The sequence below is a fragment of the Trachemys scripta genome, chromosome 12 (genome assembly GCF_013100865.1).
Source record: "Trachemys scripta elegans isolate TJP31775 chromosome 12, CAS_Tse_1.0, whole genome shotgun sequence".
Taxonomy (NCBI): Eukaryota; Metazoa; Chordata; order Testudines; family Emydidae; genus Trachemys; species Trachemys scripta.
The window spans coordinates 395,197-412,527 of record NC_048309.1 but is presented as its reverse complement, the minus strand read 5'-3'; the positions used below and the strand labels follow the sequence as shown (position 1 = coordinate 412,527).

The 17,331-nt window shown below is 56.6% G+C and overlaps 1 protein-coding gene across 1 annotated transcript in view; it reads right to left on the bottom strand.

Annotated features, from left to right (window-relative positions):
* Positions 1 to 17,331, bottom strand: part of CDH22 (cadherin 22) — a 162,892-nt gene that overhangs the window by 107,621 nt on the left and 37,940 nt on the right. The window contains exon 2 of the mRNA XM_034787414.1: positions 6,838 to 8,029. Coding sequence (XP_034643305.1) covers positions 6,838 to 7,164 — 327 coding nt within the window. The 5' untranslated portion in view covers positions 7,165 to 8,029. The remainder of the gene's footprint in view (positions 1 to 6,837; positions 8,030 to 17,331) is intronic.

Below are 17,331 nucleotides of genomic sequence, written 5' to 3'. Positions count from 1 at the left end.
TCCTCGCCTGTCCTGCCACGAGAGCCACACCAGAGCCCCTCCAGCTGAAGCGCAACCCCGCTCTTCCTCACCGGAGCCCCCACGGCCTCTCCACTGGGAGGGTTGGAGGGCATACTCACCTTCCCTCACTCCCCCAGTTCTGCCATTCTCTCACCTCAGACCGGCCAGAGGTGAGCCCTGTCACTGTTCTCTTGGCCCTCAGCCCTCTTCAGCCTCTGGCTCCAGCTCTCCTTCATGGAGACCTCCGAGGGTTAGCCCAACTACAGCCCTCTCCAGTCCCGGGCCCACCAGCTTGGGTGTCAGTAGGCAACTCCCACTGCTAGGAGGGAGTTGCCTACTGACATCTGTTGGTCCTCTCCTGTCCTGCCCCCTCCAGCCCTAGCACTCCATCATGGGGAGGTCAGCCAGCAAACCCCTCTGCTGCTCTTCAGCTTTCTCCCTGGCACGTCAGCGTCGCGTCCCTCCTCTCTTGGACTCCCCCTGATCCTTCCTAGCCCCAGGCGCTCCACACCCTCTCAGCTGGCCAAACAGGAGCACCTGCTCTGACACCGGGCACCGGACCTGCTTCATTTAAAGAGGCCAGCCACCCTGGGACATACACTTCCGGTTGCCTGGGCAATCTCCCCACCCTGCGGGTATTGCAGCCATAAGGTAGTCACCCAGCTGGCTTGCACAGGAACGACGCTGCCTGAACGACCCTGCCTGCTCTGCGTCACATCCTTCTGCCCCATGTCAACCCTTGCCAGAGACTGAAACACCGTGGCAGGGGCTGTATCTGTTCCATAAAGTGCAGGGGCCACATACACAAATGTGCATTTCTCTGCTCATAACAACAGCAACAAGATTCGTGATGGTGGAATCTCCATCCTTAGAGGTTTTTAAGGCCTGGCTTGACAAAGCCCTGGCTGGGATGATTTAGTTGGTGTTGATCCTGCTTTGAGCAGGGCGTTGGACTAGATGACCTCCTGAGGTCCCTTCCAACCCTGATAGTCTATGATTCTAATTATCAGCCAGGAGATAAACCTGTCCATCCAGCCCCTATGCCCAACAAACAGTCCAAACTAGCAGCATATCCCTGCTCCACATCTGCTTAACACTGACTCCGTGCTCAGAGCAGATGCCAGCAGCCCTGAAACCTGGAAAGCCAGGAAGAAAAACAGAGCCCACACTCCGGGGGCTGGAAAGATAGATTTACAAGGGAAGATTAATGAGCTAAATCTGCATCACTTGGCTAAACAACAACTAACGGGGGAGCAGGATAACTGTCTGCAGGTGCCTGAGGGGAGACAGCAAAGAGGGTTGGAGAAGGAGCAGGGGGTGCTTTGGGTGTGAAAGTGAGTCTGCATTTACACCCCTAACCTGGTGTACAATCAGCAAGATTGTATGCACCAGTAAAGGGTTTGGGCACGCACATGACCAGTCGGACATCAGAGCAGTTCTGAAACCTGGGCCAAAATATGGATATGCAGGTTTTTAAAGCACAAAAATGCAGCTGTCTGATTTCTTGGGCTGTCTCTCTGAGATGCCAGTCAATGAACTTGGTGCATAGCACTAACCTGGGCTCTGAGCTGGACACCTGCAGCAGCTGCCCCTGGATCATTTGCCCCATGGGATATGTCTACACTGCAATTAAACACCTGCGGCTGGCCCAGGTCAGCTGACCCAGGCCCAGGGCTAATTGCAGTGTAGACGTTTGGTCCTAGGCTGGAGCCTGGGCTCTGGGACAGCCCGGGAGCCCAAACCCCACAAGCTCGTGTTAGCTGATGGGCCAGGCGCGGGTGTTTAATCGCAGTGTAGACATAACCATGCTGCATTTGGCTTCTTACAGTCCATTTAAATGTTGGGATGGATTTTGGTGATCCATCCTGTTCACAGGTGTGAGGGGTGAATGGCACCAGTGTGGAGGCAGGTTTGGGTAAGCATCTTCTGCATAGCTCTACCAGTGCACCTAGCCCTACCACTGGCTCCCATGGCATTCCCAGAGCCCCTCACATCCTGCAAACCCCCTCCAACTGAGCTGCAGCACCCCCCGCTGTGCAGTCTGGTCCCTCATCCACCCACCCAGAGTTCTGCCAAGGCACCACAGTTCCTGTCTTTGCCCCCACCCCCACCCCAACTCTGCCAATACATCCGGTTCTGAAGCAATACACACTGTTGCTCGTTCCTGGCCTGCCTCCCTTGCCACTGCAGACCCACCAGCACAGAAACCAAATATGGTGACAAGCTGCAGGGTGGCTCTGGCGAGTGGTGCCACAGGGACAAACTCCTCACCCTGTGCTGTGGCCAGTGCGCACCCGCCCCAAACATCCCCAAGGCCTCTCCAGGAGTGCATGACCAATGAGCAAAGCCACCCTCTCCCAAGCCGATCTGGAGAACAAACCTTGCTCTGGGCTCAACAGTGGCTGTGACAGTGCAGACAGCCCGAGGTGCTGAGCTTGACAGTGCCAAGAGCCAAAGGAGCAGAGAGAGCAGCCATTCCACAGCGCAGATAGCCACGGGGACAACCACCATTTCCCTCCTATGGCCAGTCCTCCAGAGACCCCAATGGCCTGGCTCCCATCTCAGCTGTGCCAGGGTAAAATGGAAGTCAATGGAGTTACTCCAGACTTACACTGGGGTGAGATCAGAATACGCATCTGCATCATTAACCCCTGACACCTGCCCCTTCCTGGGGCAACAGGCCTCTCTGCGCGTCCTCCCAACTTCTAGGCACACCAGGAGCAGGTGAATCCAGGGCAATCGTAATCCCAGCATCTCCAGAGCACAGCTGGGAGGCTCTCTCTCACCAGCCCCTGATCTAAAACAAAGCAGCAGGTCTGGAGCAGGGTGCAATGACCCCTTCCTTCCTGGGCGTGCTCTTCTCCCAGGATGGGGGAAGGAAGCCCCACATTCGGCCACGGAGTTGCCCCTTATGGCTGGTGATCAGGTGTTTCTGGGCAATGGAAAAGATGAAAATCTTTCATCTGTTCAGATTGTTAAAAAGGGAAATTATTTCCCTGCTCTAAAGGGCTAACACTGGGATTTTACAAGGCCATTAATTACTGCCTACTAATTAAATCAAAATTAAATGTGAACAGAGGTGCATTTTCCTTATTAAAAATGATTAAAAAGAAAGCACAGATACACAAATAAAAACTACTTCGGGATTGAAAAATAAAGAAAATCAAATAAAAACTGGCCATAATGAAGGCATGCTCTGTGTTTGCGCCAGCTCATAAAGCCTTAGTTCATCAATTTTCTTTAAATATTAGCAACTTAATTAAATCTGCTTTTTTCCCTTTAATCCCCTCTTCTATCTAAAATAGATCTGTCCACATGCAGAAGTTTGTAACTAGTGCTGACCCCATAATTCTATTTAAAAAACCCAAAGAAATCCACATCAAACTGACAGAAGCCTCGGGGGAAATTACAGTTCAGAAAAAGGATTAGCAAGAGAATCCAGATTGTACGGAAGTGTTATTGGCCCTCAGAGGAGCACGTGTAGGGGTGTGGGAGGCTAGCCAAGCCTGTCCCAGCAGGTGGCACTGCTGGGAACCGTGTAGGTGCCTCACATCGGGGGAGCTCCAGCAGCTCCCATACCTGCCTGTCCCCACGACACCTTCCCCAGGGAGAAATGCAGGAACACTGGCCACAGGAGGCTCACAGCTACTCCATAAAGGACCCGCGCGCGCTATGGATCAGTGTAAAACACCAGGAGCAGGAAGAGATCGTAATTGGTGTCATTCTCCCCAGCCTCTCCTTGCAGGGGCGCTGTGGAGAGCAGGGCAGGAGTGCGGGCTGCAGGAGCAGCTCCTGGCTACTCCAGCCCCAGCCTGGACAGCAGCTGTAGGGGACAGCAGGCCTTTGAGAGTGCTATTTACAGGGAATTGTTCTCTGTGTGGCCTGGCTGTTCACTCCAGACTGGCCGGGGATGTGGAAAGGGGATGTAAAATGGGCCATGTTTAGGTTCCTGAGTTCATTTTGGAAACGAGGCTGTTGCTAGGATACCTCTGGAATTCGACAAGGCCTGATGCTTCAAGTCGCTCCCCAGGGGAGCTGTCAATTAACTGTAACTGCATCCAGCTTCTTCATGGAGGAGCAAGACTTCCTGAGCGTCTGCAAAAACGGGCACAGAGGATTGTTTCAAACTCAAGTGGAACCTCACTCGTGATCCTGTCCACGTGGCATCCCCCCAGACTCACAGCTCTGAAGCATACATGCCCCAAGCACAGCCAAGCCATCAGAACCGGCTCACAGCACGCTTCTCTGCCCCAGCTGACACGGGGGATCCCCCGCAACACAGTCTCCACGCTGCCTCACTGCGCCTGCATCAGGGCATGCTGCGCAATGGAGATGCTCGCTCAGTATGCTGGAACAGGGGATGGAGGAGAAGGCCTGGGAGGCCTAACCACAGAGCACTGAGGAAAGCACCAGCCAAACAGGTCACATGGGCAGGGCCAGGGGGCCATCCACACTGCACAAATACTGAGTGCCAACCTGGGTGCTGGAGGACAAGCACATGCTAGCCCCGGCTGCTGGCAGGGGCAACATGCAGTTAGCTACCACAGTTACTGTCTCTCTGGGCTTTCACACCACACCCCTCACCAGAGGTTCGGAGCATCTCCATGGTGCCAGGTCTAACAGCGACATTCATCAGCTAGCAGAGAGAGAAATGCTAAGGGAAAGAGAAGATATAAATGGCATGAACTGAGTCGCCTCGGAGGTTAGTAGACTGTCACTCCCCTGGGCAACAGCCACTGTGCAAGGCCCTGCACTCAGCTCTCACGTGGACATAGGACTGGCTCTGTGGAGCCTACGCACCGACACCAGCTTATCCCCCCACATTGTCCGGTCTCCCCACCCCATCATCAGTCTCAAACCCAACGGCAGGGTTTGGAACTGGCTGAGTCTCCCTGGGTGCTGTACAGAGCCCAGTGCAACGCAGCCTGATCTTGACTGGGCATGAGCGGAATATTAATACGAGGAAAGCAAACTGCATCCCCTGGGTGCCCCAGTAACTTCCATCACCCGGACTCCTGCCCAGGCACCAGCCCATCCCCCATGCACCACCCAGGACTGCTGGCTCTGCACCTGGGACATAGGAGCCAGACCCCAGCCCTTGGCCTATAGCAAAGTGACTCTGCACCTGTAATATTAGCCTTTGCCCTAAGAACCCCCCCCAGTCCCTCCTGGCACATTCATATGCAAATAGAGGCATATTAAGTGCATTCCATGCAAATCTTTTATGCAAATTGGAGTCATATTATGTAAATACAGCAACACCTTTACTCTGGGGTAACTAATTGGGCAGAGGAACGGGGAGGGGGGATTTGCACATGGAGGCCTGAAGGGGCTGTTTTCTGAGCCAGCCCCAATCTGCACGGACCAGGAACCAGAAAGCAGCCAGCACAGGCCTCAGGGGAGATCCGGCTGGTAAGTCTGAGCTTAGTCTTCCCAGGACTGGGAGCAAGCCAGCGGTGAGAGTCTGAAACCCAACGCAACCACCCCTACAAGAGGGCGACTTGGGGAATGCAGTGCCATGGAGCTACAGGGGTGGGGGCAGGATGAGGGGACGATGCAGTGCCATGGACCTGGGGGTGGGGGAGGGGAGGATACAGTGCCACTGAGCTATGAGGGGGTGCGGGGAGGAGGGGAGGATGCAGTGCCATGGAGCTACCCGCTGGAGAGGAATCCAGTGCAGGGGGATGCAAGGCCCGTGCCTGTCGTGCCTGTCGCTGGGAAGTGAAGAGGGAGCCCCTGGCTGGAGTGATGATGATGCTCCCTTCAGGGCACTGCCGTTGCCCCTCCCACCTTGGCGTTCCCAGGGAGGAGGGTTCTCGATGGGATGGTAACTTGCTGTCTGGCTGCCTCCCACCCCACCCCCAGCTCCCGGGCCCTGCTCATCCAGCTTCCCAGTGAGGTGGGACATGTCTCCATCAGAGCCCAGCACCACCACTGGAGAGTGCACTGCACTGTGTGTGTCGGGGCGCTCCCCAGGGCATTGCCCACCACTTCCCCTTCCCCTCGTCCCCTCCCACTGGGGGCACCACCAGCCCTTTTTCCCATCACCCCCCAAGGACACTGCCAGCCCCCCTTCCCATCACCCCACTGGGGGCACTGCCAGCCCCCCTTCCCGTCACCCCCCGGACACCATCAGCCCCCCTTCCCATCGCCCCCGGGACACTGCCAGCCTGCCCCTCCCCCTAGTGCCCCCTGGGTGCTGCCAGTTTGCCTCCTCCCCTCCCATGTGCCCACATAGCACTTGAGGTGGCAGCTGTCCATCTAGGGGGTATTCCCTGCTCTGGATTTTCTCTGAACCCACTGGCCCTACTGAAGCCCCATCAAACACTGACTGTGTCTAAGGGCTTGTCGGATCGGCGGGTAAAAATTGATCCCTCGGGGATTGATTTATCGCATCTTGTCAGGACGCAATAATCGATCCCCGAATCGATGCGCGTACTCCACCAGCCCAGGTAGGAGTAAGCGCCGTCGACAGGGGAGCCGCGGCGGTTGATTTGCCGCCGTCCTCACAGCGGGGTACGTCGGATCAGATACGTCGAATTCAGCTACGCTATTCCCATAGCTGAATTTGCATATCTGAAATCGATCCTCCCCCGTAGTGTAGACGTAGCCTAAAAAACTGCCTGGCCCTGAGGGCTCCTAATCCACCAGATCAGCCTTCCCATCCCATCCAGCAATGCTCCTTGCCTTCAGTGCAGCCCCTCCCACAGCAAGGGCCTTTCCTCCCGTGCGGCAGGGGCACCCTTTGTGCCTGGCCATGCTACTGGTCTAGCTCCAGCCCCCTCCCCTCCCGTTGACATGCCTGGGCCCTGCAGAGACATACCAAGGTCACTTTACCTTTCCCACGTACAGCGGCTCCGTGCCCGTGTACTCCTCAACCACAAAGAACTGGTTCCACACCCAGCCACGCTTCACACGTCCACCTGCCAGCAGCATGCTGTCCCCTGACTGCTCCAGGCCCGGCCCCCTGGCCTCCGTGTACATAGCCAGGGCCCCTGGCTGCTCCAGGCCCGGCAACCCGGCCTCCGTGTGCATGGCCAGGGCCCCCAGCTGCTCCAGGGTGCAGAGTAGCAGAAGTACGGTCCATGAGAAGCCTGGCAGCGCCATCACCACTGTGCACCAGGAGGCTGCATGGAGAGTGGCTTTCAGAGAGGAGGCGGACATCCTTTGGGGAGCAGGAAGGAGCCTGACACCACCACTGTGGGGCTCACCAGCCCGGATGGGGCAGCTTCCCCATCCCCGCCGAAACCTCGCTGCAGACAGTCAGGCTCCTCAGGGTGCCTGTGGGCTAGGAGTTACGTCTGCCCAGGCCCCAGGCATGCTGCTGACAGCAACAAGTGACTAGCGTCCTTGGCTCCTGGCATCGGGCTGAGCAAGGCGAGAACAGTCAAGCTTTCTGCCTGGAAGAAGCTACAGCCTGGGCCCTCTCAGAGACTCTGTGTGGCCAGATGACTAGTGCTTTCCCATCAGCGCCCGCGTGCCCCATTCGCCAGCGACCCGGGGCTGCACTGCTCCGTGGCTGGGCTGGTGGCTGCAGCAATGCCGGAGCAGGAAGACTGGTGGCTGCAGTTCCTTGGGAGCCAGGGGTCAAAAGACCATTTATCCCCCCCTCTGCTCTCCCCACATCCCCCCCTGGGGACACTTCAGCAAGCAGAGAGGGGGGCTCTGCTGCCTGTGGCAGGGCTCTCCTTGTGGGGGCAGAGAAGGCTGCACCTGTAGGTTGCAGGACGGCAGAGCGAGCACCTTTGCATTAAGTTTCATGAGAGATCTTAACAGGAGCAGCCGGTTGTGGCCGAGACGGGTGCTCACCCACTCCGGAAACAGGCCCGGTGCTATCAGGCTACAGATCCAGCTGTGGCAGGCCCTGGTGCAGGGCTGCTCAGGCTGAGGGCATTTGTATTCTCCATCTTCGCGGCTGTTGCACTCCAGTTTCTAGAGGAAAACCCTTCGCCAAGCTGCTGCCGGTCACCTCCATCCTCTGCCAGTTCACTCGGGTGAGCACAGGGCAACTGACAACGTCTCCGGGAACCTGAAAGAGGCCGAGATGTTAGTGACGACCCCTGGGCTGAGCACTGCACTCCCCACTCTGAGTGCCTCCCCTCGTCTGGCTGCCCCTCATGCTCCCTTCATCTCCTGTGCTCACTGCCTGGCTCTTTTCCTCCCCTGCTTTCTCTCCCTCTTTGTAGTGCTGCTGCCCCCTCCCCTGGTGCCACGTGTGGGAGCCTGGCATTGCAGGAGCTGCTAGAGCCAGGGACATCGGGAGGAGGAGGGTAGCAGAGCTGTGGCGCTTTCATCTCTATGGAAATTCCTGTATTTAGCAGGGATCCGGAGAACAGCAACAGCTCAAACCAGTAAGGCGGCAGCTGCGCAGCGCGCCTCCCCCTCACGCTGCTTCTGGGATCCAAGTGAGAGCAAGTAGTTACTCAGGGTGATCAGATGGCGTCGGGAGGGCCCCACAGGCTAACGCTCCCAGCAGCGGCTGTTGGTCCAGGGCTGAGGGGCACAGGTTTTGCGTGACACCCTATGTGTGCAGCTCAGCACTCTAATGAGTGTGTGCTTTGGACAACACCGGCCTGAGCTCAGGGGAGACTGGCTCCCCAATTCTGGGCTCCACCCATTAGCCTGTCCAGCCCCTCTCACCAGCCTCACTCTTTGATATTCTCAGACTGGGAAGGAGCTGCCAGCCCCAAATTCGGGTCTGTGGGAGCCAGAGCAACCTTGATTGAGCTCCAGATCAACAGTGGTTGAGGAGAGGAGTCCAGAGAATATTCAATACCAACTTCCCAGCCAGGTCCGGCCTTGTCCCAGACACAGACAGAAAAGCTTGGGCAGGAGATTTGTGACCTGCCACCAGGATGGAAACATGCTCTGTGTAACAGGGACCATTTCAGACAGCTTGCGATAAGCCTCGCTGTGCCCATGGGCGATGGACAGGCACCTCCCTGTCCCCTAGAGACGACAGAGGGGCAGGGGGCATCCTGGACCGTGTCCCTTACAAATCAGACCAGGATCTCCCCGGAGCACAGGAGTCACACAGTTGCCTGGAGAAGGGCTTCTCAAAGCCCAGCCACTGCCAGATGCTACAAAGCCAAGTTCGGCAGCAGCTGACAAGACCCTCGCATGCACCCGGTTCCCCGCCCTCCTGGGACAGGCACACAGGCCTGACTGGCTTAATGCACACAGCACGCCAGCTCGGGTATTTCCCTGCCCCCTCACACCACAGCACGCAGGGCGTTCACGTGGCGGAGACACTGAGCATCACTCAGTTCCTGATTCCTACGCAGCACACAGGTGTTATGCACACACCAGCATGCTCACACACGGGCCTGCTACGGCATATACACATATGCCCTGTATAACATGCACAAGAGCCAGTGCGCACTCACCCACACACACACCGCACTGTGGGCATCTGATGCTCTGGGGAACACAGGGTCTCTGGTGCACTTTGAGGAGTCAGGAATTATTGTTCAGCCTCATTAATGCTTCCTACCCAAATGCATCGCCCAGAGGCCCCGCCGCCTGGGCCCACTCCTCAGCAGACAGGGCTGTAACAAGGCCTCTTGTCACTGAGATATCTCCCCTCTCACTGCACATGCTACCGGATACTCACTAGTAAATGCAAAGAATTATCACCCATGCACTAGGCTCGAGAGGGCATGAGCAAAGGGCATGACCCAGTCATCCTGGCTCACTCATTCCTAGTGTGTGACAGAGGGTCTTGGAGTCACTTGTGCCAATTAGGCAGGTTTCCCTGCGACCAAACAATATGAAAGACATTTTAAAGCAGGAAACTGTTTCGAGGAGGCAGGAGGGATGAGTGGGTAGAAGTGCTGGAGGGTGCAGGGCTGACAATGTCGGCCACCAGCCCACAATCACTTGGGCTGAACCCTCTGTCAGCCAATCTGATTGCACCCTCCGTCCCTTGGCATCAGAAGCACTGCTGTGCTAGGTCAGTGGGATGCATCTAGCCCCATCTCCGACGGCCAAAGCCAGCTGCTCCCGGGGAGCAAAAAGCCCTGTAACGAAACCACACGTAAAGTACACGCGTGCACATAAACATACTGTACAAAGCATCCATGACAATGGCCAGTGTAACACAGTCACGCCTGACTGGAAAGTCTCTGCTATTGCAGACCTTTCATCTCCAGGTCAGACCACTCGAGTCCGGCCCTGCTGGGCAATGACCAGGGCTGACAAATCTCACTAAGTCCAGGGTTTTACAGACTCTGCAAACCTGCCTAGCGCCTGAATCTTCTTTCCTGCCAACACATTTCTCCCAGCAGCCATCCAGCTAAAGCAGGTTTTCTAACTAGAGGTCGGCTTCAGCTCTGCCCTGGGGAGAGAAGAGCCCCCAGGCCAAGGGTGGGGCCTTTCCATGGGAATCTCAACCCATCCCTGTTCTATTCTCTCCTCAGCCCAACACGAACCCAAGGATGTTCCAGCCCCACTGAAAAGGTTCAAACCCACCATGCTGAAGTGGACTGGCGCTTCGGGAAGTTGGTCCCCTAGCACTGGCCAGAAATGGCTCCCATCCCATGGTGCTCTGGGTGGGTGTCAAATCAGCTGGTGGGTTTCAGGCCAGTTGCTAGCAAGCACTCACCCCTTGCGCCCCAGAGCCTGTCCTGCTCCTCGGCTCTCAACCCCAAGGTGGGGCGAAACTCACTCTATTTCCGCCTGTGCTGAGTCTGCCTGGGGACAAGCAAAGGGCATCCACCTCTGGAGCTGTCAGTGCTAAGTTGTTGTTATTACACAGCACTTCTGCGCTGCAGCGATACCTGTAGCCATAACACAGATGGGCTGCACTCAGGAAATGCAACTGCTAGAATCAGAACTTAACAAAGGGTCCACTCTGGTCCCGTCTCCAGGCCTGTCACAATACTAAGTACACTGTGGGAAGCAATCACCAGAGCTCAGAATTCTCACCCTTTGTCCATCACCAGAACCCTGCCTGCTCAGCCACGCTCAGGTTCACCAGAAGTCTCCACAGGGAAAACACACACAGCTCCTGGTCTGGGAAATGCCTAGAGGCAGCAGAGAAAGGGCATTAGCCAATTTCACCTGACAGGCACATTTGTGTGTTCCTACAGGACATATTTGTGTCCAAGAAACAAGGGATGGCCCTTGCAGCAGGAACACGCACAGCATCTGCAGCGTGTTCGGACTGGTGCACGGCTGGGGCGGAGTGTAACAGAGTGGAGGAAAAGTCTCCCATGGTGGGAGACATGGAAAGGAGGAAAAACACACACCCTCAATTCACTGCTAATTTAATGGGGCTTGACTCCTCCATTTGCTCCGCGCCCCAGGACACTGCCAGTGTGATCCACTTGCAGCCCTTGGTCTTGTGGCCACAGAAATGCAGAGCACTGGAGGGATGTCTGCAGGAGCAGATCTATGGGAGCTGGAGATAAACATGTTCCTACCGCGTGAGGCCACCCTAAGTGCTCAGACTCCATTCCACTGTTCTCACCCTTACAGTCACGCATTTGGATTGTGCTATTCAGAGCCGTCACTAGGCATAAGCAGACTAATTGCTTAGGGCCCCGAGCAGCTCAAGGGCCCTCCCCCCCATTTGTTTTTTATTATGTGTTGTGGGGGGAATATTCCTGCTTAGGGCCCCAGTGGGCTAGCACTGCCTCCGGTGCTATATAAGGGCTGGGCTTGGGTCAATGGTCTGTTATCTGCACACGTCCACCACACCCTCCTCTCCAGCTTATCCCTGCCTCGCAGGCTCCCCCAGCCTCCTCCAGGGGCAGTTGCTTTCTCCTCCTCTCCCTTCCCGTAACCTCTCGGTGCTGCATGCAAAGCTGTGTGCCAGGACATGAAGTCCTCTGCTGCGGGTAGGGCCCAGGGAGACCCAACACACAAGGGGCAGAGGCTGGCGACAGCATTTATTTCCCAGTGATATTGATGACCTTTCATAACTGACTTGGGGCACTTCTCTCTGCCACACATGAGCTATGGGCCATAAATAACTGATGGGAGCTGTTGCTGCCAGTACCAGCACGCAGTGCAGCGCCCCGACGGGACGGCCTATGGGGGCTCACAGGCAGACACGCTCATGCTCATACCCCCCCTGCACCCCTAGTTCAGAATCCAAGTGAAACGCCACCTTTGCGGATGTTCCTCAGGGCCAGCTTCCCAATTATCAGCGTGACTTGTACCCCCCCCCCCCCCCCGAGAGGGCTCGCTCGGCTTGTCGGTATGTATTTGGCAGAGCCATACTGTACATCATGTTGACAGTGGAAATTACATCCTGAGCTTATGTTTTACACTCTGCCCTGTCAGAACTCACCGCAGCCCAGTGATCAGGACAAATTGAATAGCATCCCGCCCGTGTCAATATTTATTTCATTTTACAAATGCAGCCGATGCAGGGGAAGCGGGGGGGAGGGGGGCGCAAACACCAGCACACACAAAGGAACAGCCTAACCGCTAATACATCATGCAACCTGACGAAGCCCTACATAAAACGGACATGCGCTCAGGTGCTGCAATATGGAAAGATCTGACTGCAGTCCTCCAGAGACCTGTGCAGGGGCCCAGAGAGAACTGAAAGGGGAAGGCTTTGTCTCCAGGCTGCTAGGAAACTGTAAATAGATTCCTGTAGGAATACACACACTCCAAACTCTCTCATGATACAAACACACCCCGATACATGCACACATCTACACACACGCAAACGTTCACACAGACTCTCAACTGCATTCAGACATTCCACACACACTGTACACAAAACCTACATGCACAAACTTGCAGCCCTACCTGCATACATACACTTGGGGGTAAGTTCTGCAGTTGGGGGTCTCTTCACACCAAACATCCATCTTCCAGCTCTCAGAAGCATCACCTGGGGCCTCACTAGCTCCATCTTCCCTGAAAAGCAGGATAGAAATGGTCTCTACACACCCACACCCTTCCTGACAGCTGGAAATCAGTTACTAGTGCCCCATTAGGCTGCCAATGGATTACTCAGCCTGGCCTGTTCAGAATCACACTTCTCTCCACCAGCACCAACTGGCAGGTCGGGCACCCAGAAGAGGCGAGCTTGTACTGGAGAGGGCTTAGAGCAGGAGTGGGCAAACTTTTTGGCCCGAGGGCCACATGGGAATAGAAATTGTATGGAGGGCCATGAATGCTCACAAAATTGGGGTTGGGGCGTGGGAGGGGGTGAGGGCTCTGGTTGGGGTGCGGGTTCCGGGGTGGGGCCAGAAATTAGGAGTTCAGGATGCAGGAGGGGGCTCTGGGGTGGGGCTGAGGAGTTTGGGGTGCAGGAGGGTGCTCCAGGCTGGGATTGAGGGGTTCAGAGAGCAGGAGGGGGAATCAGGCTCGGGCAGGGGGTTGGGACGCTGGGGGAGGCTCAGGGGTGCAGGCTCCGGGTGGTGCTTACCTCAAGTGACTCCCAAAAGCAACTGCATTTCCCTTCTCTGGCTCCTACACGGAGGCATGGCCAGGCGGCTCTGTGCGCTGCCGTGTCTGCAGGCACCATCCCTGTAGCTCCCATTGGCTGCGGTTCCTGGCCAATGGGAGCTGTGGGGGCGGCGCTTGGGGTGGGGCAGCATGCAGAGCGTAGCTCCCTGGCTGCCCCTATGCGAAGGAGCCGGAGGGGGGTCATGCCGCTGCTTCCAGGACCCGCGTGGAGCGGCCCCTGACCCTGCTCTCTGGCTGGAGCACCAGAGCGGGGCAAGCCCCAGACCCCACTCCCCAGCGGGAGCTCAAGGGCTGGATCCAGCCCACAGGTCGTAGTTTGCCCACCCCTGGCTTAGGGGAACTGCGGGTGTCTGGGCTCCAGGGTCTCTTCTAGCCCTTGCCTATTGCTGTCCTGCATGTTCAGCCTGCAGGTCCCAGGTAGCTGCGGCACTCCCTGCCAGCCTCAACACTGAGCACGGAAGGCATACGGAAGGGGCACCAGAGGAGATAGCAGCCTGGGAGCAAAACGAGCATCTGGAGTGAGGAGAGCGGTCAGGGACACAAAGAGATGGAGACAGGGAATAGAAAAACCCACCCAGACAGAAGCAGCACTTCTCGCTGGCAACAAGCAGTTAGTGCTACCTACGTCACCCAGGGCTGGATGGAGCCACCCTCGAATGTGCAAGTATGAATGGCAGAGGAAGAGGGATGGGCCCTGCGGTGGGTCCCCAAGGGGAGGACCTGAGTGGATAGGGCCAGCCTGTGGGGGACCCAAGAGGCAGGCCCAAAAGGGGTAACTCAGGTACCCTGTAGGCTCTGGGCCTGCCCAGGAAACTACCAGCAAGGGGTTAGCTCAGAGCTTCGCCCCTCTGGCAGCCTCACGGAAGGTCCATTGCCAGGTGACCAGCACAGCCTGGTGCCCAGGTTGGTGCCCCAGCTGCCAGGCTGGGCTCTGCTCCAGACCTCTCCCTCCCTAGCTCAGTGGGAGAGGTGGAGTGCCTTGCTCAGAAGCGGGAGGGAATAGCTACCTCCATGGGACACCCAAGGCTGGGGAGTCCGGGCAGGGTGATGGCAGGTGGAATGGTCCCACTTGCCTCCGCTCTGATGTGTGCAATGGAGAGTGACAGAGCAGTAGGTACACAAGGCGCAGCAGGACGTGGATTTAACCAGAGGCCACAGCTGAGCAGGGGCATGAGCCCACCTGAGATCTGCAGCTCGCCACACGAGGAGAGTCAAAGCCAGGGGACCCCACAGTTCAGAGAGGGTGGGCAGGGGCTGTTTAAATGTTCCCAAATTCCCCACCACCACCCCAGCTCAGACAGTTCCCCATGGCCTACCGCTGCCATGCGCCACTGATATGTGAGAGAAGATCCAGGCTGGGCAGGCTACCCCAGGCCTAGCCCTGGCTGGGTCCCAGGCCCCGGGAGGCTGATATTAAAGTATTTATTTCAAGAGATGCCTAATTCTGCCCTGTGGTTTCATTCTCGACTCCAGCCAGCCAGGTGCTCCCGCTGCTCATCCCACAGTCCCGGGGCACCGGCTGCCTGCCCCCGGCAGTAGGGATTTCGCACCAGCCTCCACTGTGTTCTAATGCCCTGTATCTCCCATCTTTCCTTCTGCAGCCGGACACAGGGGCAGCCGACACCCGGGGTCCTAGTCCCAGAGTGCCCTGCGAGCCGAGCAACTGCCAGGATGTGTGCCAAAACGGCACAATCCACCCAAGGAAGAATTCTGCGGCTGTCTGTAGTGCCTGTGCAGTGCCTGTGCATAAGGGGAGCTGGCCCCACGGGCTGACATTCACCTGGGGGTGAAGCTCTCACCAGGGCTCGTGGGAGCTGCAGTCTGCTCCTCTCCATGCAGCTAACATTGAACAACACCAAACTAGGGGTCCAGGCCAGACCTGCGGGGGGCACATTGGGCTTATTTGGGAAACGGGTTGGTCATGATCCTGGAAGGCCCAAAGGAAGGAGCGTCAGAATATAGGGAGAGTCCAGGGCTGTGCTGCACTGCCCCTGCCGCGCCCCCCACATGGAAATCTGGTGGTGAGTTTGTTGTCTGAGCCACACAGGTCACACTAGATAGTCACAATGGTCCCTCCTGTCCCGAATCTCGTCATAGCCCACACTGAGCGCTCTCTGAGGCAGGGACTGCCTCTCCCTTAGTGTCTGAGCAGGGCCCCGCTCCCTGCTTGGGGCCTCTGGGTACTACCAACAAATAACCGTAATGCCCAGGCCTGCCCAGCCTGGAGCCAGGGCCTACCCAGCCTTGCTGGCTGCGTCAGTGCTGAAGCAACGGGGGAACTGCCGAAGCAGTGCTCCCAACCACAGAGGAAACCCGGCTTCTCCTGAACTGTGTTCCTGATGAGTGCAATAGTGCAGGATCAGAGCTCGATATCCCACTTAATACCTCAGCGAGACCACCTGCCTAGCATCTCATCTCTGCGAGTCAGCGCAGCCCTGAGAGCCTGGCCTCAGACAGATCCCACTGAGATGGGCCAAAAAGCCCGTGATTATTCCACCAACAAATTCGTCTTTCATATTGTCAACAGTGCAGTAAATTACAGTGCCATGTAACTGTCTCCGCTTCTTAAACAAGATTCAATTCCATTTAACTCTCCCCTTCCTGGGGAAAGGAGCAGACTAGCTAGAATTTGTTTCCCGGTGTCTGTTGTATACAGACTGTGTAACCGTGGCAAGGTTCTCAGAAAACTTTATTATGGCACATCACCTCCAAGCACCTCCATTGGCTGGGAACCCAGAGTCTTCACTGCTCCAGAATTCAATTGATCTCCTGCCTATTGCGAGACAAGCAGGAGGGACTAACACGCTATTCCTCTCATGCTACTGCCTCCAATTCTGGGGCAAGGGTGAGGTGGGAGCAGAGAGGAGAATTTGCTGAATGTAAGATACTATCAGCCAGGGCCGGCTCCAGGGTTTGGGCTGCCCCAAGCAGCCAAAAAAAAAAAAAAAAGCCACGATCGCGATCTGTGGCAGCAATTCGGCGGGAGGTCCTTCACTCCGAGCGGGAATAAGGGACCGTCCGCCGAATTGCCTCCGAATAGCTGGACGTGCCGCCCCTCTCCGGAGCGGCCACCCCAAGCACCTGCTTGCCAGGCTGGTGCCTGGAGCCGGCCCTGCTATCAGCACTAGGCTAGGGCCACACAGCTTGTGTGCGAGCTTCCTAAACACAGCTCTGACAATACGCCTCAACTCTGACCTGCAGCCCCCCTGCTAGGTCACTTCTCAGCAACAGCTGCTGCCTGTGCAAAACGGTGGGGTCCTTTTGTGATAAGGAGAAATGTCCACTAGGGACTGGAATGAGGCATGCAACTCATCCCTATGTGTCCCCTGGGACTGCAGTCTGAAGAGGTGAAAGACCAATAGTGAGCACATTGTCTAACCACACTATTTGCCCCCCAGAAGAGCTGCTACTCCAAAATGCCTGTGTGGTGAACACGACATTCTCCCTGCTGCGTACTCCTGCCTGCTCTTTGCAGACACGCAGCATTGCAGCCTGAAGGGGCCGTTCACATAGGAAGAATGGGTGTCCCCAGCATGGAGCATGCACACATGCTGCACCTTATTATTTCTTTGAGGGCAGGGAGAACACCAGGCCCGTCAGCCCTGTGTGAGCCAGGGCCCTCCTTTGAAATCAACGGAGTTGCACCTTGTCATACCAGGGCTGCATTTGACCCAAAGACTCTAGTGTTGCAAGTTCTCAGCCCACAGGAAATCACACCAGTGATGTGTTATTTAGGGTTCAGCTCCAACTCCCAGATCACAGACCTTTCTGGGGAAACTAGGCTGGACAAAGCACTACGAAGTATATGGCACAATACAGAGCAATTGTGACCTAGCTGTGACTGATGACTAGGGTTACCATACGTCCAGATTTTCCCGGACATGTCCGGCTTTTGGGGGC